General features: G+C 42.3%; 3 protein-coding genes across 9 annotated transcripts; 2 read left to right on the top strand and 1 right to left on the bottom strand.

Annotated features, from left to right (window-relative positions):
- Positions 1–130: 130 nt before the first annotated feature.
- On the top strand, positions 131–12,680 carry LOC118429074 (splicing factor U2AF 50 kDa subunit-like). Of its 7 annotated transcripts, none has more exons than XM_035839433.1 (17): positions 131–290; positions 1,386–1,557; positions 1,974–2,021; positions 2,482–2,585; positions 2,864–2,899; positions 3,127–3,168; positions 3,806–3,835; positions 4,609–4,638; positions 5,022–5,146; positions 5,710–5,826; positions 6,785–6,935; positions 7,530–7,630; positions 9,964–10,086; positions 10,282–10,368; positions 10,856–10,979; positions 11,294–11,397; positions 11,765–12,069. In XM_035839433.1, exons 1-17 carry the CDS (start codon positions 143–145, stop codon positions 11,897–11,899), a joined length of 1,677 nt encoding a protein of 558 aa, XP_035695326.1. In that variant the 5' UTR covers positions 131–142; the 3' UTR covers positions 11,900–12,069. The 7 variants fall into 7 exon arrangements, with proteins under 7 accessions (XP_035695326.1, XP_035695331.1, XP_035695329.1 ...); XM_035839432.1 differs by having other exon boundaries at positions 132–290; positions 5,019–5,146; positions 11,765–12,680; XM_035839437.1 differs by having other exon boundaries at positions 132–290; positions 5,019–5,146; positions 6,785–6,923; positions 7,551–7,630.
- Positions 12,681–13,173: 493 nt separating this feature from the next.
- LOC118429661 lies at positions 13,174–16,461 on the bottom strand. Its single transcript, XM_035840242.1, has 5 exons — positions 15,759–16,461; positions 15,012–15,146; positions 14,589–14,730; positions 13,960–14,120; positions 13,174–13,467 (listed from the first exon to the last, which is right to left on the bottom strand). The coding sequence occupies exons 1-5, from the start codon at positions 16,137–16,139 to the stop codon at positions 13,303–13,305; spliced, it is 984 nt and encodes a 327-aa protein (XP_035696135.1). The 5' UTR covers positions 16,140–16,461; the 3' UTR covers positions 13,174–13,302.
- A 413-nt stretch (positions 16,462–16,874) lies between these two features.
- Positions 16,875–20,832, top strand: LOC118429730. Its single transcript, XM_035840348.1, has 4 exons — positions 16,875–17,495; positions 18,548–18,873; positions 19,450–20,476; positions 20,649–20,832. The coding sequence occupies exons 2-4, from the start codon at positions 18,552–18,554 to the stop codon at positions 20,815–20,817; spliced, it is 1,518 nt and encodes a 505-aa protein (XP_035696241.1). The 5' UTR covers positions 16,875–17,495; positions 18,548–18,551; the 3' UTR covers positions 20,818–20,832.
- Positions 20,833–20,971: the final 139 nt, after the last annotated feature.

Raw genomic sequence — 20,971 nt, 5'->3', positions numbered from 1 at the left:
GCGATCTCCGAAATCAATATATTCAAGTGCGTTGGCTTGAAGTCCAGCGAGTGAGGCGATATATCTTTTAAATGATGTCTCAAAGAAACACTTTTGAGTTTCAAGTTTGAATTTCCCGCGCTCGGACTCAATTTCCGGATCGATGAGAAGGGCCTTGTGGGTAATTCCCACTTTTTTGGAGAAGACGCCATCTTGGTATTTTCTGGACGTGCGGGGCGTGCTAGCAGCTACAACAATGGCAGCGGTAGATAGCCAAAATTACGAGAATCAAATATCCGAATCCAAATCAGGTAAGCTTTAGGTTATCGAGATATTATTTGTCGAGAGATAGAGGGTGTACTTGTCAAAATTGACCTGTCTTGGGGGCTGTAAATTTCGGCTGATTTTTATGCCGCGATGCACGGCGTGCAAGGCTGAGTGTGCGGTCCTGAAGAAAATTTTGTACAAATTAGCGTTTGATAATGTCGTTACGTAGGGTCAGGAGTTAACGATATTCTGATTTTACGTAAGATTGTGCATAGGTAAGTGTGCACAAATTAGCTTTTCAAACCTGTGGAATTTACGCTTTCTATTCAAGGACATAAAAATGCTTTATATGGAAGCGTGGCAGTGCATAAATATTATGTGCGTTTTGTGGGAAAATTATATCGTCATCGCTGATCACAATCTGTTCTCCATAGTGACAACTAATCTGGCCCGCTAAACACTCAAGAATGTCACGTTAAAACTAGAAGTAACCATACAAGTAGTATAATTTGGCTACCTGTTAACAAGTGGATGCCAAAAATCCCCATCCCTTCAAACCTGACCTATAATAATTTGCCCCCCTCCCCCAAATTATGTCTTTTGTTTGTTATAGGGTTGTAACAGGTAAAGTAATGAAGACTGCATTTACCAATGTTCTTGTAATACTTGCATTAGCATTTTAAAGATAATTTACAAGTGTGGAAGGGAACTCAAGATTCTAAATGTCATAATGGATACCAGTTCCCACAGTGACTCTTCCTGCCGAGAATTAGTCTGGACGCAGCTTCGATGGAGTAATACGTTTTCCTGGCACTGTGACGCCAACGATTCCTCCCCAGCAAAGCGAAAGGAATAGACTTATCCCAACAGTTGCTATTGTTAAAAATGTAATTTACATCACCTCGACTAACAGCACTATTAGTAACCCGCCCAAGGAGCAGTACCTGCCGTTACATTTGATAAGTTTAGTTGAAGTAGTACAGTTTAACTCCATTGTATACACAGAATGCCATACATTGTACCTGTTACAATTGTTGCGCTGTAAAGTTCTTCTTCTTCGCTGACTGCATCACTTCAGTGTACAATTATCTTCAGCTTTTGCAGATATAGAAAATACTCAATTTTTTTTCCTGCCACAGAACACAGAGAACGGGACAGGGACCGCGACCGAGACAGGGGCCGTAAGCGTCGTTCACGGAGTAGGAGCAGATCGGGCTCGCCCCGTGGTGGTCGTGGTGGAGGCGATCGCAGGAGACGTGGAGGCAGAAGTAGATCCCGTAGTGGCAGCAGGGACAGGGGGCGGCGGAGAAGGTGAGCTATAAGGAAGAAACTGGCCCCAAACTAAGCCTACACAATACACATGCACTTGATGCCTTGATGTTTCTGTTGGGGACTTTGTTTAGTATGATATCATATTGTGTAGAATTCATATCATTCAGATTTCTGGATATTCATCAGTAATTTACAAAAAGAGAAGTGAAATGTTGGTGGTATAAAATCGTTCTAAGTACTCATACAATACTGGATTTGAATAAGTCATTTCCTTTTTAGTCTGAGATGGAATTTTACATACACATCTGGGGATGACTGCCCCTTTAAGTTTTAACTTTTACCACTCTAAATAAGAGTGTGGTGTTTTAGGCCAAAATATACCAGCAGTCCAGCTTAATGTCTGTTTCTCAGTTATAAAAGGATAAACAAGGATGTACTATGTTTTTTTTCCACAGGGTGATCGGTGGCTTGGATGATGACAAAGCTCCAATCCTTCCTGCAGGGTAGCTATATACAATTACACTTCTACATGATGAAAATACATGTGTAGCGCTTTTACGATTCATTCCAGCGGCAGTGTTACAATACTTGCATGTAGCTATTTAAATGCAATACTTGCATGTAGCTATTGAAATGAATCAAACAATATTTCAATGGTATTTTCATTACCAGCTCAATATTTATAATGACAAATTGTGTTGCAATACTTGATAAGCTTGTGACAAAGTTTGTAATAGCCACAGGCATCATAAAGGCCCTACTTTGAATTGCTATAAAATGTTGGCAAATATTATACATTGATTCCTTCAAATCAATATTCATGTAGTGAGCAGAGCTATAGTTATCTAATGGCATCTAAGTAATGGAGCCCTATTGAGTCTTGTATTTATTTCATCCCACAAATTGTACTTCAGTTGAAGCTGGTAGTTGAGTGACATTTTTCTGTGTTTGTACCTTTTCCAGTCGCTCCCCCCGGCGATCCAGGCGCCGTAAGCCGTACCAGTACTGGGACGTCCCCCCGCCAGGCTTCGAGAACATCACTCCTATGCAGTACAAAGCCATGCAAGGTGGACCTTACGTTTCACTCTATTTCCCCAAATAATAGAAAGCTTACTTGTCAAATTCAGCACAAATCTAGATCATACAGCTTTGAAAGGCAACCATATTAGTGTCCTTTGGCCAGCACAGATGAACCTCAAGTTAATACCTGTGATGACTAAAACAAGTAAAAAATCAATATACTGCTAGGCAACATATTTATTATTGTGCATTTTTTATCAATCTTTGTAAGTTATAACACGCAGTTGCTATTCCTTATTTGATGGATGCTCCCTTATCCTTACAGCCGCTGGCCAGGTCCCATTGCTCGCCAGTGCTGGAGGTAATGAACAGTTTCCTTGACTACCAATGATGTCAGAACATGTCATGTCTATTTGTCTCAGCCCAATTGACTACCCAGCTTCTCGTTGTTGTCTCACAACTTTTGCATCCTTTCTGTAGATCTTCCTGTGTGTCTGCATATAGCTTTGAAAAGTGTAATTGCCTTTTTAGTGCATGCTGTCTGTAATTATTTACTACGTGAGCTGATTATTTTCTATCTTATTCCAGGTGCGGCGTCAATGCCATCCATGCTGGCAGCTAGTGCTTCAGGTATTTGTTCATCTTTACCTGGGCTTCAGCTTATTTTACTAATGCTCATTACAAGTGCAGGCATATTTTGAAAGATGGCAGTTTTTAAGTGGGATGGGAGGGGGGATGTATTGTCCATGAGTTGGCCTTGCTCTCATTGCAAATTTCCATCTAAATTTTAGAGAACATCTACCCTGTCTTCCATTGTACAAGAGTGTAAATGTCTTGTAAAAGTGTTTGTTAACATTGTATGTATGCAGGGAAAAATGATTCAGTTAAAAGCAGGGATAACTTTTGTAAAGTCATTGTTGGTTTTAGAATGACATGTTGCAGTCTTGTCAGTACCTTTTCATGACAAACATGTATTTCAGATTAACTCAAACGTACATGTTTGGCTCTTACATATTCGTGGTCTACAGTATCTCTTTTGACGGATTTTTCTGTGAAAATTGTTGTTGCTTCTAGCTTTGTTAGATAAATAAGAACAAAGGAGAAGTGTTTTATGTTGACGTCCTATTGTTCGGGGATCAGATAAAAATTTCACCCCTAAAATGATCTCTCAAACACATGAGTTTCCCATTGAAAGGACAGTGGAAGAAATGTTGTGTTTCCATGTTGTGTGGTAAGATTTGATGCCAACTTACTTTGTGGTCCACAGAAATGACGAGGGTAGGCAACATAGCATCAGGTATTTATACACCATGGTACCACTTTTCTGTGTGATGAGACATTTTGTGACAAAACATCACGTACCCAGTATTATAGATATTGTCCCTTCCAAAATTACATATATTAAGACATGTGATGTCGATCTGTCTCACTATACAGGGGAGAATTCACCTGTACACTGCAGGAATTGTTTGTGTGATTTTTTTCCTCATTAATAAGATCTAAGTTGTAGAACTTAGAAGCTTGTGTGGTGCTTAACATGTCTGATATCTGTGTCCACTATATTTTTGTAACTGTACACACTAATTAATTGTGATCCTTTTGGGTGCAAATTATTGTACCTAGTATGTGTGCATGCAAATGAGCTGAACTTCTTATTTGTTACATCTTGACTCAAGGAAAAATTCTGTAGCCAAGATGAAGTAGTTGAAACAACAGCACAAACATGTACCGGATGAGGATGTTGCTTCTACATGAACCAGAAAGACTAGTACTTTCCTCTCCTCATGTACTATTCTGAGTTCTGCCCATATTTTCAAAAACATTGATGTGTGATGTGATTAAAGAAGCCCTGTCAAAAATATACGTTTGTGGACAAAAAGAGACATGTCCCTTCAATAACAAAATAACCGATTTCCATGTACTACTAAGAGCTATATCGATACATTGACTAAGAGCTTCATCGATACATTGACTCAGAGCTTCATAGATACATTGTAGCAACAGACAGTTAATGAATTGATGTGTTGACATGTTGTTGGATTTGACACACATTTACTTTTTGGTTCACAGATATGCCGGGGTTGGGCAACATGGCATCAGGTATTTATCACAAAATCACAACTTCTCTGTGTGAAACTTGTGTCAACTGAGCAAAGCCTTTGAATTTGATGTGTTGCAAATTGTGTTTGTGCTTTTGAAATTTGGTTGATATTGAGATGCGAGGGCAAAAGATTTAGTTAACTTGCACAGAGAAAATATTCAACTGAAATATGGATGCAGGATATTCGCCAAGCAGAGGTTAGGCCATAGCTTGTTATTATATATGTCTTTTTAGGTGTTTTTGTTGGACTTTCTCTTATGTCACATATTCTTTTGAAGTCCAGAGTCTGCTTGGAGAGTAGGTGCAGGTGGGGTGAAAAATGTTTGTTTTGTCCATGAAAAGAAAATAAATAATAATGCAGTCCTGTGACTTTGATTAGCAGCTACCGGCTCCATCCCGAGCGCAGCGTTGTTGGCTAACGCAGGCACCGCCATGCCGATTGGCAGCCAGATGACCAGGCAAGCCCGCCGGCTGTACGTGGGCAACATTCCTTTCGGTGTCACCGAGGTCAGTGCTCAACTTCTACCTTCTATATATGGAAAAATAAGTGTGACTGTTGTGTGGGTGTTTCTGCGGGGTAAAGCTGTTTTGTGAGTGTACCTTGTTAGTAAAATATAGTAAAAGATTAGTAAAAAATGAAGCAGTGTTCAAACAGTGTTCTACCAGAGGTGGTCTTCAGCTGCTCATTGAACTTCTACCTTCTAGATATGGATCAATACATGTAAGTGTGGATGTTGTGTTCATGATTTTTTGTAAAGCTGTTTGGTTTGTGTATCTTGGTAGTTTTTTTTACATATAGCAAAAGATGAAGAAATGTTTAAACAGTGATCGACTACTAAAGCAAGCAGTCCAAAGTTGTGACTAGCTTCATTGGTGTATGTATGAACGCAAGTGTGGTTCCAAGCAGATTTTTTACGTAAAGCTGTTAGGTTTGTGTACCTTGGTAGGTTCTTTTGTGCAGCAAAAAAATGTTCAAACTGTGATTGACCACCAAAGATGGTCATCAGCAGGCAAGTAGTCTTACCAAAGTTCTGACAAGCTTCATTTGTGTGTCTTTTTCCCCCCAACAGGAGGCTATGATAGACTTCTTCAACACCCAGATGCACCGTGCCAGCCTGGCTCAGGCCCCTGGTAACCCTGTCCTCGCCTGTCAGGTCAACCTGGACAAGAACTTCGCTTTCCTGGAGGTAAGAAAGTCAGAGACTGGGACAAACACAAACATTGGATGGCTGAATGGCTAGGTTACTATATATAAGGCCGAGATGTCAAGGGTTCCATTCCCAGCATCCTGGCTGACGTTTAATCCTTTGGAGATGTGTTTTTGCATGACTTTCCTCACTCCACCCAGGTGTAAAAGTGGGTACCTGACTTTGGTTGGGGAGGTCAAAGGTAGTGTAAGGAGAGGGTTGGTCTCTACCCTCCAAGACTGTAACAAAGACAAAGTTGATAGCAATCTAGGCAACGAGACTATCTTTCCCTTTTTGCCTTTACAAACAAGAGATAGACTGCTCCCTTTTATCCTGCTGCTCCTCAAAATAGTTAGATGCAAATATTTGTCCAGTACGATGGCAGACACGCCAGCTTATTTTGATGGAGAGCCAGAATTGGTCTATCACTCTGAATTCTAGAAGAGTCATGATACTGTAAATGCAGAAACTTCCACTGTGGTTTTCATGTTGGCATTTTTAGCGGTGACCACTTCATAGCAAACACAAGATAGGGCTTGAAATACTTTTTTCTGCGTACCTGCACTGGTGCAGGCAACATTGGACATTCCCTGCACTAGACAAATTTTACCTGCACCACTCTGAATTTAGGAAGCATGGATCATACTAAAAACAGTTCAGAAACCATTGCTAATATTTCTTTTATACTTCATAGGTGGTAACAGTCAATGCAGCTAATAACAATCCATGAACACATACATTATACGACATTATGTATAAAACCCAGTACATGGACCAGTACAGGTTAGGTGCAGGTAAACACCACAAATACATGCACAGCTCCAATTTTACCTGCACTAACCTGCATATGCAGGTGGTATTTCGAGCCCTGCAAGACCACCTCAAACATTTTCCTTCTGTCGTCTGCTCGCTGCCTGATGTTTAACTAGTGTTCATGTTTGTTCCTTTTCAAATCCAGTTCCGATCAGTGGACGAAACGACCTTGGCCATGGCATTTGATGGCATCATCTTCCAAGGTCAGTCCCTGAAGCTCCGCCGTCCCCATGACTACCAACCTGTGCCCGGCATGGCTGAGAACCCGGACATCCACGTGCCAGGTGAGTTGATAGGTCAGACCACATTTTCATTTTTTTCTGCTTTAGTCGATCTTTTGTCATTTTCTCAACATTTTTTGAAACTTTTCATAGAATACATTGTCAGAGGTTAGACTTTGGACAGAAAGTTACACAATGCGAAGTAAATCAAGCAGCTGGATAGATTATGTATGAGTCAGACGTTTCAGACAACATCCAATTTCTTTCATCAGTGACTGAAAACGAGCGTGAAGTGCAAACAAATTTTCACACTCACAGAATGATTTTGCCTCTAGTTGTCTTTTTGTAGATATTTTGAAAGGGACGTATTCTATGCTACTTGATGACCACCCCAAATTTGTCGTGTAATTTGAAGTTGCCATTAGATATCCACGAAAAGGATATTTTCCAAATGAAATAATGCAATTAATGTCAGCAAAATCATGTCAAGATGTTATGTTTTTCTCAAACCTGTAAAACATTATGAAGAAATTGCAAGGCAGGGATTTTCGGTGAACAAGCTCAGTATTATGATCAGACCAAAGCACATTGTAGAGTAGGGCTGTGTTTTTTCATGTACCCTTTACAAACAATGAAGACGTTCAGATATGAACGGCTTGTCTGACCTAGGTGGGTTCCCCGTTATTCCAGGCGTGGTGTCGACAGTGGTGCAGGACTCCCCGCATAAGATCTTCATCGGTGGACTTCCCAACTACCTAAACGACGACCAGGTACCCTATTCTGAGTGGATGGAACAGACAAAGAAGCCAGCCTTAAACTTCGTACAGCCCTTGACTGTAGTTTTGAAAATTCATGCCCAATTCCATCCGGCTATTGTTTTGGAAAGCACTCACTCCAAGCTGTGACTCGAGGAAGGAAAGGCAGGCTGGTTTCTTCTCTGTGCCGCCTCTGGTGCTTTTGTAAGACTTAGATATTCCAAGCAGGTAGCAGGGAAGCGGAGAAGACTAGGTACCCCGGGAAAGAGAGGAGATACAGGCTGTTGTCTGTCTAGGCACCATTCCCTTTCAGGGTTCTCTTTCCCAAGGTTCTTTTCAGGTAAGGAGGTGAGGTTCAAGCTGTGGCATGGGCGTGTCTCCAGCTTTTTTTCTTTTTTTCCCCCCTCCTAAAGTAGCATGAATGTAAGAGATCCCGTCCCCTGTCCAGTGCTGACCAATAGGAAGGACTATGGACGCCCCTTTGACGATATCGCCTTTCATCGGTACTCATTCATAAAGGCTATTCCCAAATTTACATCCATCCTTGCATTGTGTCAAACATGAATCTTCAAGAAATTCAACTGGATACGCTCCTCAGACTTGAGCCCAAAACTTTTTGTAGGCAAATACATTGGCATCTGTTTCCCTCCACAAAAGCACTTTGGTGAAATATGTTGTGATTACTTCAGTCCTCTCGAATATTTACAAAAGCAGACAATGGAACAAATTGAATAATTGGACATTTTTCCCTGCAGCATTTTTTTCAGCTCTTGTTAAGCAGGTTGTGTCATGGCAAGGAAACTTTCTGTCCCAGGGCTTTCTCTCCTTTCCAGGTTTCTGTTTCAGGGTTTCTTTTTCAGCTTAGCTCCAGCAAGATATGTGTCCTAACTTTTCAGTCATCCATGGCTCCAAAACAAAGAAAACAGCACAAAGTCCTTTCTTAAGTGTCAGATTGATTGGACAATTGTCGACTCAAATAAACCACTTGAAAGCACTGTTGTGAAACTGGAACATAACCCAAACATTTGTTGTCAAACGGACAAATTTTACAGAAAAATTGTTTGGATTCTTGTGGCCCCTCCCCCTTCCTTGCAGGTCCATTACTTTCAGATAACAGAAGAAAGTGTACATTTAACTTCAATATGATGTTTCCCACTCAGGTAAGCATGCTCATTCCTGACAATCGTATCTATTGAATACTTTCGTCTAGAGCAAAGCTACACAGATTGGTTGCCAACATATGCATTCCTTTTCAATTCAATGATGCAGAACTTTGCCAGTGCACACATAATGCTTGGCTCAAAATCTTAGCTGAACTGAATTTGCACACCACAGTTGAAATGTCAGAACTAGGATCGAATCAAGAAAATGTCACCAACAGAAAAATCCTTCAGGCTAGGTCTCAGTTGTAGAAAAAAACGAACGTTCTGCTTTCCAAAAAAAACATAGGTTGGTAACGCCCATGTCTGCCACAGCTGTAATAATGTAAGAATCATCCAGACTTGATTGAATGTGAAGTACTCACGCGTCTTCTTCCATTTTGTTCCCATCTTGATCCCTAGCTAAGGGGACGTTACTACATGTTTTTATGGGGCAAAACATTTCTTGAGAGTATCACAACCTCTGCAACCTGCCCTATTGCCAATGGCGCCTAAAGGCAAGTGTCCTTCGCATGTTGGAGAGACCATGTATATGGTGAGCGGTTGAGAGGGCGTGAGTGGTGTGGTTGACAGATTCTGTCAGGCCTGAGCCATTGCTACTGTCATTTTCAACAGGCGTAGCACTAACTAAAACAACTAAAACAAACTCCCTACATTTCTAAACATGCCCAGTGTAGCCATGGGTGGAGCTCTCAATTTGTTTAGGTATCAAGAGTGAAAGGTTTTTGAGTATCTGTCAGAAGTCTGATGGAAGTCACAGTGGTAATGCTTGAGAGGACTACTGGGGTATGGGGACTAAAATGTGCACGTGAGATGGTACATAGTTTAGACAGTACAGAGCCCTGAAGGATGGAAGAAGGCAGCATCCCAACACAGGTAGGAACTGTCAGTTTTCATTGTCAGATGTAGAAGCACACGTTTTGCTTGCTAAAGGTTGGTGCAGAGAGCATGACAAGATGCCTTGCATGTTTATTATGAGGACGTGTGTAGTTCTTGAATGTGCTTATAAGTCAAACCTTTAGTCCTATCCAAAATCTTGCATCTGTAGGAGCTTGATTTCCCAGAAGTGTAGAAATTGTGGCCCTAGTGTTAGTGCATTGCAGGGGAGGGTCTCCTGGCAGCATGTCGCTTTCCCTTGGTCATGTACATCCTTCTGATGTATCCATCCGTCTGCTCGTCTCCTTATAGGTCAAGGAACTTCTCCTGTCGTTCGGCCAACTCAAAGCCTTCAACCTGGTTAAGGACAGCTCCACTGCACTGTCGAAGGGGTACGCCTTCTGTGAATATGTCGATCCCAACGTCACAGACCAGGTATTGTTATTTCCTTCAGTAAAAATTACATTTTTGTTTTCCAAACTTCCAGCTTAAAAGATGAGTACACATAATTTGTTGAATTTGCTAGTTTACAAACTTTTAAATCTCTGTTTTTCTTTTAGCTCCTATACATTTTTCAACAGTGATGACAGATTTTGTTGGTTTGTAACAAAAAGTGTTTGTGTCATTCAGGCTATAGCAGGACTGAATGGAATGCAGCTTGGAGACAAGAAGCTGATTGTCCAGAGGGCCAGCGTTGGAGCCAAGAATGCACAGAATGTAAGTATGATGGGCTGTATCATGCTACGGTAGGAAAATAGCTTAAGGTTCGACAATTCCTGTTATAGCCTATAAAGCTATGGCTAGAAATTCGACCTAAAAATGTAGATCCAGAAATAAAGGTGCACGGCTTACAATAGTAAAGACTGTCAGCAAAACTTGACAACACAGTTTCCATCTTTAGAAATTTTTAATGGACCCAAATTCTATGACTGACAAATTCTATAGCTAACTTCAAAAGGAAGTGATTTTTTTAAGACACAAACATGAAGAATAAGCTGTATACAAATATAAGGTTCCATCCACACACCAGGAAGGACTCCTACTCTTTTCGAAAAGTGTAAAGTGCCTTTCCTAAGGGCGCAAGATTGGTGACATGGCAGGTTTTGAACTCGGGACCTCTTGGGCCTGAGCCCAAAGCGCTGCTTATTACACCACATGATCTCACGATCAAATTGTTCTGACTTTTTGTGACTTTTCTTTCCAGCAACCCGTCCAGCTCCAGATCCCGGGCCTGACTCTGACCGGCAACGCAGGACCCCCCACGGAGGTGCTGTGTCTCATGAACATGGTCATGCCAGAAGAACTCATGGATGAGGAGGAATATGAAGGTTTGTCTATTTAGGTCAAGTTAAAGTTGCCCGTACATCTGTAACAGATTGGTGGCACACAGGCTTAAAGCACAGATTGGTGGCACACTGAATATGGAATTGTGAAAAAGTATCTTTTCACTGGAGTATAGTATTGTAGTCTTCATGAACTCTTATTTTCTGATTATAGATTAATAAGCCTTGTGTTCAGCTCTCAAGCAGGCATAAGACAGGTCAAAAGAGCCTAAGTACATGCAGGTACAGATGCATAGTTTTTCTAAGTCATATACGTACATACAGACAAATATTTGCTGACATATCCATCTTGTCCCCAGATATTCTTGAGGACGTGCGAGAGGAATGCGGGAAATACGGTGCAGTGTTGAGTGTGGAGATCCCCAGGCCCATCGAGGGAGTGGACGTCCCTGGCTGTGGCAAGGTGAGGAATATCAACTTTCGCTGAGAAAATTGCAAGAGCTTATCTTAATTTAAAACTTGTATGCATGGTAATGTGAAGACCAGCTTTCTACTGCAGTCTGCTGACAGACTCCAGAAACATTTACCTAACTAACCAAAGCCATCAATATGTTTGTTGCACAACTCATAGGAGACTGAACTCATTTGTGCAGATATTCAATCGTATTGTTTTATTTTGGAATGTTTTTCTTTTAGATTTAAGACATTTCCTTTCTTTAAATCGTGCATAAATTTTGAACCTAATAAAAAAGACTTCTTTTTTTTTCTGTGCACAGATCTACATGGACTTCCAAAATTTGGAAGCTAATTGTTCGTTTTTTTCCTCACAGATCTACGTGGAATTCAGGTCCATCATGGACTGTCAGAAGGCGCAGCAGGCGCTGACCGGCCGCAAGTTCGCCCAGCGTATCGTCGTCACGTCGTACTACGACCCCGACAAGTATCACAGACGAGATTTCCAGTAGAACTCCATCAGCAAGTTTTCTTTTCTTCCCCACACAGCAGCGATAGACTTTATAGAACCACCTAATGATAATGGACTAGATCTGATTGTTCATCTTCCCTTGCTGTTCATACTAGCCTCATTTTTTGCTAATTAATCCCTGTAGCCTTCATTGGTAACTGCGTTTTGGAGTGTAATAGGAATTGAAATGATCAAGTATATCCCTAGGAACTTCATGCTGCTTTTTGAGTACATTTTTGTTACTTCCAGTGTTTGAGCACTGTATATAGTCAGATCACGTGTGGTCATTGGTAGTTTTAAAGACACTCTTTTCCATCATCCAGTGGTGTTGTAAACCATACTTACTTTGAAACAACTGGACATTTTGACTGGGGCCACAAAAGTGATTTAAACCAAAAGGTGATTTAAAGACGTGTTGAAAATATTCAGTATACATCGTGTTGAGATTTGGTGGGGGGAGGGGGAAGGGATGTTACAGACAGTGGAGTAAGAACAGTCACTGTATTGTTGTCTGTTGTTTATCATGAACCATTTAAGTTTTACAGTTTTAGTGTCCTTTTTGTAACACTTTGCAGACAGTTTAAATAGCCCTTGTTGGAAAGTGAACATGAGCTATCATGTGGTACTGCTTTGTCACATCACTGGAGACTGAAACGTAATGTGAAAAGTTCAGTGCAGCTTTTATTGTGGCATGTTATGTACATGCTTAGTTGTGTCATGCGACAGCATTGAATACAATGAGTCTTTGTAACAGGAAGGTAAATAAACAGTGACTTGACAAGTTTTTTCCCAATGGCTTTTTATTAAGTACATCATCCTTGTGTACAACACCCATACTTGTGTGCACAATTGCTCCTTTAAACAAATTATTTTGATAGGTACTCTGTACCCTGCCATGTTACAAGCATAAGATTCTTTTAAGGCAGACTTGAGTGCTATGGTCATTTGTATTACCAATAGCTGCAATAGAAGCTATTCTCAAACACACCAGTTAAAAAATAATATAAAGTACAAATCAACAAATTGTAATTACACTTGATTTGTTTGGAGATTTTGCCACTGTGGACCTGAAATGTCACCAGTCGGTAAGGTAATGAATCTACTTCATTCTAACCAGTACATAAGGACCACCTCTACATAACTCCCTGGTCAATGTGGCCACTTTGATAATTTTTTTCCACTGAAACAATCTTGTCTATAGTAGCCACCTGTCCACAAACACCAGATTTTGTCGGTCCCATGAGTGGTCTTCTTGGGCAGTTTTACAGTATGTAGGTGCTAAGAGCTGCTCCACAAATATCCAACTCATTACAAAATCTCAATCTGGGCACATTAGTTACACAAACAGTCCTGCATGTTGCAAATACATGTTAGCAAGACTTGTAAAAGCTGCAAAGCAACGAGCTAGACTCCTTTCCAGCCTTTATCATTGTATCCGACAGAGAAAAAGTCGTTAGCAGCATTTCCAGATCGACCGAATTCCTCTTCATGGACGATGCTGTTGGATTGTGTGTTCATCACAGCCATCCTCCAGGTGAAGTTCATGTTCTTGGGAAGGTAGCAGGATCCCTGAAAAACATGGACATGGAGTTTTCAGAAACATTGCTTATGTGATGGGAGCGAATACTTGTGTCAAGATTTTTAAGGTGACATTAAGATAAAATTTAGAGGCAACTTAAAGTCTACGCTGTTTTAGTGACATCCATCACTCTTCTTCAGTGTTACTAGAATGAACTGGTAGAACAATTCAAGACCTGTGTTGTCCCAACAAGAATTTGGCCAACCGCATTGAAGACTGAAATGGTGTCTTTAAATGTGCCAGGTATTGCTGCATGAGGCTCACCCGTGAACGGGACTTATTGCTTAAAATTTTGTATTGAGGGCAAGACTTTGTATTACAAAAATCACTTGTATTTAACAAAAAATAGATTCCTCATGGCTATTGTGCACTACACTTCATACATGTAGCATATTACCAGTATGTTTGATCCAAAAACAATTGTATTGTGTATTGCATATGTCATGACTTCTTTATATAAATTTTCAAGGGAGCCTGTTTACCAGCCAAACTTCTGCCTGCTGATGCTCCATCCTCAGCCCCTGCAGAGGGTCCCTCTTCCCCAGGGGGATGAGATCACCTGTCACGATGGGTTCCTCGTGGGGGTGCAGGCCGCTGCAGTGCACGCGGAATGTCACCAGGTGGCTCTCACAGGGCACAAGCTCTGTAATGAGTGAATGTATTGAAATTCCCAGACAAACCATGCAATGGAAAAGCTTTAGAATTGACCATCAACATACCCAAATGTTGCATTCACACATTTTGTCAATTTGAACTACATCTGAATTCGAAGTACATGTACATGAGTCAGTGACTACAGAGATGCTACTCAACAATACCTAAACATGACAAATGTAGCAACTGGATGAAACAGTAATGATATCAAAGCAAAATCCGCTAACATTAAAGAGACTGCTAAAACTTCAAAGGCTCTACCCGGGTAGTTAAACCTAGAAAAAGTCCAGTTTGTGAGCTTTAATCCACTTCCAATGATTGCTACTACGCCAAGGCTGAACTCCGGACTAAGTTTGTGCGTAAATTATAACTTACTAGTTTCCTCAAGAGAGACTGGGAAGTCATTTTAGCAGGTTTACTTAAGTATAAATTGTATGACAAAAACATTGATGCTCACCTTCCCTGGAGAAAAGGAACGTGTTCTTGCGAACTGAGATGAACTGGTCGTAGTGTCGTGCCACGCTGTTGCCCACAGCCGACCAATCATCATCCAGATCCACCTCGTACACCTCATCAGGGGTGAAGTGGTCGATTTCCATCTTCAGAAACAGGAAACTCAGTCAGTTCTTTACATCAACTTTTACAGTACCTTATCAAACTTGATAAGTAAGAGGTGCAAGAGCAACTGACATATTGTACAATTTACCAACCACTCTAGAAGTGTATCCCATTAGCACAAGTACACAATAAGGGGGGTTAAAACTCTGAAGGACAGACTGAGATTTGAGTGCACAATGCTATGTGAATACCCTTCAAAACTTTCTAAAGCAGCATTTTTCGAAATGCACTTTTTTTGTTTGATTGCTACTAGTCGTGTCACCTGAGCCAGAACACAGGGCTCCTCCTCCCCGTTGATGGTAGTGGTGGTGAGGAGGAAATCGTTCAGGTGGTCCTGAATCAGGTCCGTGTGGATGGAGGGGTCGTCTGCACCCGAGTCATAGTACAGGTCTGGGACCTGGCAGGAGGGGAGGATATATCAGCATTGTTACTAGTAAGTACAACTGTACTTAGATATGATAATAATGACAGTATTTGAGTTCTAAATGATATCATCTTACATGGACATGTATCATGCCAAGTTAGTCCTTACTACTAGATATTTCCTAATTAGGATACCTAAAGATACAGATCACTTAATGATATCATTGCCTTGCCTTGCTGAATAACTATACGGTGCAATATGGCAATATCTTAAAATTTGTCTTAATTTCATCTTCCAATGCTTGCATTGGTGCAGCACAAGTGTACGCTGACATAGAACAAAATTGCCTCCTGCAGTAATAAAAGACTGCTAGGGGGCCCAAACCTAAATAACTTACTCTAGATGCTCTAGAAGCTATCGACCACTCAAAAATCATGATCATAGCATGTTCAGATTGTCAGATATCAAAACCAGTTGCTCTCTGCTGTTGTACCGTACAAAGCTGCAAGGAGGCCATTAATGAACTTGACCTTTGTTTTTCCGACGCCTTCCTACCTATCAGCTTTTCTTACTGCTATCCATAAACACACATAAACGGCAACAAAAACATATAAACCTTCTTGGTGGTGATAATTAAACTATTACCTGTATCTCACACACAGGACTGCCGTCCTTAAGTTTTGTGGAGAGAAATTTGCCACTAGTGCAGAAGGAAACGTCATGTCCCACTTCTTCAGACACGCTCCCGATGCTTTTCTTCTTCTTCTTCTGTCGACATGCGGCGAAGAAATCCTCCTGGCCGACTCTGGTGAAGAACACGGCGTTGAGGGAGGAATATCTGGGGATGTCGAGGCGGAGGGCGCTTTGGAACGAGTCAAAAAGCAGAACCTGTGGCTTTTGCACATCTGCACTGAAAACGGCCGCGATCTTGCCAGCTTCCTTCTTCAGTAGCTGGTGTCGGTGCACGTTGAAGTACTGATTTTTAAGGTTCCCGACGGCACGGACGATGGACCTGGCAAACGCCATGTTTTTCTGCAGAGTTGTAACGGCACACTTTCTGTCCCTCCCACCCCGAGAAGGTCGAAGTTCAAGGTATACAAACAACAGCAACCTGAAACCTTGACCACATATAGGACCACGGTGATGTACACCTCACATTAGCCTAACATAGACAGCATTTCTTACTGTAAAGAAACACTTGTATATGCGTGATAAACCCAAAGTTTTACTTACGACGCCGGATCAATGGTTTTGTAAAGCTATTTTAGACATCAAGTTGGTGCGTACGTGCATACTTCCAAGTAGCTACACTAAGGTCAGAGGTTGATGGACGAATCTACTTCCGACGGCAGGGGGACCACGTCTTATCATCATGATAGGAGTATGCAGCACCAAAAGACCAATTATTCAAGCAAAATGATAAAAGTTAAAACCATGACAATATCATGTTCTGTAATTTGTTGAACAACCTTTTCTGTGGCAGTGTTGTTATGGAAGGCTTGCTAGTTTGCTTCCAATTTGCTAATAACATGCAATATCATATGTCATAGCCGCTGATAAAAATGTAACACCCAAAAGTTTCACACAAAAAAGCCAGTCTTCCTTTTATCTACTTTTCTCCTTGCTTTATATAAGAGTATAAGGATAAAAACGTACAAAGTTTTTATACCCATCTTGTTTTGTTTTTTCGCCCTATGTTATATTATTATTTTTGCAGTCACACTTTTTTGTTTTTGTTTTAGGCATTTTGTGGTGCTTTCTATTATTTTTACCCTTCATAGCCACCCTACAAAAACGCATACAACAAAGATCAGCTGGAGACTCTCTGTTGGAGCAAGAACGATGAAGTCCTTGGTAGGCAAATGGTAGGGGAATCCCGGTCTCTCACTGCCCACCAAGAACCATGACGTCATAGCCACAGGGAGCTGACACCTGTTGCCGAATATAACAATCATGTCTACTGATCACTGTCGTTCAGGTAGTCTTAAGACAATAGTTTCATTATTGAAGACTTAAACATGTTTCTTTCAATCGTGAGCATTGCATCTTTTGTGTTGTCGCAAACAACACGAGCAAAAATCCCCATTACTATTTACCTGGCAGGTGCATGCTGGGTAAACACCTTTGTGATTATCCGTCTATATTTGCTTCCGCGTTAGTCACGGAAAAACCCGATCGAACAGCACAGTCATGGTAAAACATACGTGGCGTAGCATGGTTTATCAGGTTCTGACTGTAAAAAGTCCACATCTGTCGTGACTGGCCGCGACGAAAGAGCTTCAACTTCCGTACCAGCTTCAACTTCAATTTCTCACCGAAAAGGTTGCAGCGAACCACCTCTGTGCTCCCACATATCGACCAGAGTTTCGGTCTTCGCCAGTGGTAAGTCAGTTGCATTCAAGTTGCCGTCTGTCCGTACCTGACGGTCAGGTGTGTGTATGTGTGTGTCTGCCGACGTAGGTTCCATTGGTCAGTGAAGATGCCTCAGTGTTCGGACCAGCAATTTCGAATCTCTGACTGTGTCACTCGCCCGATATGTACGCCGCTGGAAATCGTGCGTGTCCTTATAACTGTGACCCCCTGTCACATTATCCACAATCTTCGGGCGTATCGATGGAAGGTCGGCCATATTGAAGATCGACAGAGGCGTATTTTTCACTGAAAACCATCCCTGTCACACTCACATATATGCCATACTTTGTACCTTGTACAATTGTTGTGCAACAAAGTTATTATTATAAACGAGGCTCGGGCGATTGACGCAGACTCGTCGTCCGATGGGTTTTCGCGTAATGTGACTGTGTTCCACTGTTTATAATTTGCAGCGAACTGGCACCTCTGTGCTCTCACATATCTATCAGAGTTTCGGTCGTCTCCAGTCAGGTCAGTTGCATTTTGCCGTCTGTCCGCACCTGGTAAGGTGTGTGTATGCGTGTGTCTGCCGACGTAGGTTCAAATTATGAGTGATGAGACTGTTTAACGTGGTCGAGGCACCTCCTCAAGCACGGGCCCTCGTTTTACGTCCCTCTCGGAAGACGATTTCGTGGAAAGCTTCGTGAGGCTACAGCAATCAGGTCGTCCTTGGTTGGGGTCTCCCGAACTGACCGGACCGCGGCGCGCCACGCGGCCGTAACAATGGACTCTACCTCAGTGGTTAAGCTGTTAAAATCAATGTTTCCTGGGCGGGCGCATAGAGCATCAATAAGTTGACTTTAGTGTAAAGCCTCAATTGAGGTGAAGCTAGCCTGGCTAACATCGTGCTCCTACCGGCCGGCCATACAGTTGTTGGTATGGGGTCATTAACCCCAGCCAGCATGAGATTGTGTAAACACAGGTGAGGCATGATGCCTATTTGCAAGCTTAAGTTAACTAGTACATGAATAGAGATAACATGAGAATTTCTTTGACCGTGCATATGTATTGTCCCCTTTCAGCAAAATGGACGTTCGCGATCGTAACAAACTTCGTGACAACCATCTTAAGCTGAAGGAGACTATCTACGCCCATCATATCCACGGTTACCTGTACCAGGAAGGCGTCCTGACCCTCGACGACATAGAAAGGATCAACAACAAAGCTACGGAGCAGGATAAGACCGAGGCTCTCCTCTTCATGCTGCCAAGGAAGTCAGGTGGAGCTTTCAAGAAGTTCTGTATGGCCCTGAAGGAGACGTACGACGGGGTTCCTCTGTACAAAGACCTGGCGAAGGAACTTGAGACAACCGGCGCGTCTCCTGACAACGAAGAAGAACGTGTGCATGGTAGGAAGTACAGAATTCGGTATAAGACATATCTTTTCAATATCTAACAGTCTAATTATACATGTGTGTGTGTGTGTGTGTGTGTGTGTGTATGTGTGTGTGTATGTCTGTGTGTGTGTGTGTGTGTGTGTATAATTAGACTGTTAGATACTGAAAAGATAAATGATATCTAACCGAGTCTATATATATACAAAATGTATATAAAATTATATATATATAGAGAGAGAGAGAGAGGGGGGAGAGAGAGGAGAGAGAGAGGGAGAGCGCTAGAGAGAGAAACTGTTAGATACGGAAAGGTAAAACCTTCTGTACCTAAAGGATTAGGTCCAAATTCCCAACCCGGGGCCCGGCCGGGTAGCTTTCGGAAACGAAAAATATTATATAAAAGGCAACAAAAGACACAGAACGTAAAAAAACAATAGTCATGAGCATAATTTGTGTATCTTCGGTCCCGGTTTGGAAATGGGACCTAGGCCTATATAAGTGTATGCTGATTTATTCATTATCTTCGGTTTCTAAGAAATGATTCAAGATCGATTCGTCAGTAGTGATGGGGTTCTTTTTCTTTCCACAAAGACGACTTTCCCGAGGTCCGCGAGGAGGTCGCTCAGCGGAATCTCCTCCGAAAGCACCGCCGTGATATCGCAACCTGCCTTGATACAGAGAAGACCTGCGAACTTCTCATCAACGCCGGCGTCCTGACAAACCGGGAGCGCCTTGTGATCGAGGGGGAAGGTTCGGCAGAGGAGAGAGCTCAGAGTCTTCTCCGCATCCTCCCCACCAAGGGACCGAACGCGTTCCATGCTTTCATCCGGGCACTCAAAATGCAGAATGATCCACACAACCTAACCGTTCTTCTGGCGGGTGAGACTGGAGGGGTTTTCAACCCCGTAACAAATGTCAGCAAGAAGGTGGACCACTTCTTCACCTCGCGGGATGCCCGAAAGGTAAACGAGGCCATGGATGATGAACGGACTGTTATAGTGCTGTCTGGCATCACTGGATCGGGAAAGACCCAGCTGGCCTTGTGGCAGGCGGAACTGTTCATGGAACGTCATCCGACAGCCGTGGTGTGGAAGCTAGATGGTCAAGACAAGAAAAGCTTCCTCGACGACAAGCAGAACCTCCTGAGGGCATTGAAGAAGGACGTGCCCAAAGATGACAGCCAAGTGGACGCCTGCGTGGCGAAGGCGCTCGACACGCGGAAGACCCCAGTCCTGCTGATCGTAGACGACCTCGACGATGGCGTACTTCTTTCTGCTGAGTTGTTGAAACCAAGAAATGACTCAAAGATTCTGCTCATCACTCACCACAAGCGCCTCCAACAGCCAATAAACGTCTCCATCCCAGAAGACTCCTTTGTCGATATCAACGGCTTCGCCTTCGAAGAAGAGACAGACGAGGCAGTGGATTTCCTGCGAATGAAGCTGCAGCATCATCCTACAGATCAGCTACAGCGTTTGGCGCAGAAGTTCAGCGGCCTCCCTCTTGGTCTGGTGGCAGCTCGTAGCTACATAGACAAGTCTCACACGAGTTCGGAAAGCTACTTAAATCAACTGGAAAAGAGAAAGAACGCGTTGAAACTGGAAAAGGCCGCAAACGAGTAAGTTGGATTGCAACTTGTACATAAATAACGATAATATCACAACTTTATGGCTAACGGTAAACAACATCAAGGCAATATCAATGGTCTATCAATTTCAGCAAGTGAGTAATGACACACCCAGTTGCGACTTATTTTGATTGTTCCCTATCTGTGGGTTGTATCTATACAGGGTGATGTCACGGTTCTACGCGAAGCCGGGACAAGAGGAAGCTGGCAGGAACCTGTTTGCAGCATTGCGTCTGGCGGTCGACAAGCTGAATACACAGGTATCCAGCAATTCTGTGGCAAATGTCAGTGCCTACATTACACCAACTGTTAACATGCTGTATGGTTGTTGATGTATTTGGATGTAATTGACGGTAGTCAAGATTATATTACAATTGTAAGACCATATATCCGTGCACAAAATAAAGCGCGCACCAACAAGCTTTCGATCAGTCCTCTGATCCTTCTCAAGTTGGAATGACCCAAAGCCTAAGACACACATCCGGA

The sequence above is a fragment of the Branchiostoma floridae genome, chromosome 13 (assembly GCF_000003815.2).
Source record: "Branchiostoma floridae strain S238N-H82 chromosome 13, Bfl_VNyyK, whole genome shotgun sequence".
Classification (NCBI taxonomy): domain Eukaryota; kingdom Metazoa; phylum Chordata; class Leptocardii; order Amphioxiformes; family Branchiostomatidae; genus Branchiostoma; species Branchiostoma floridae.
This window is presented reverse-complemented; position numbering and strand designations above follow the sequence as displayed.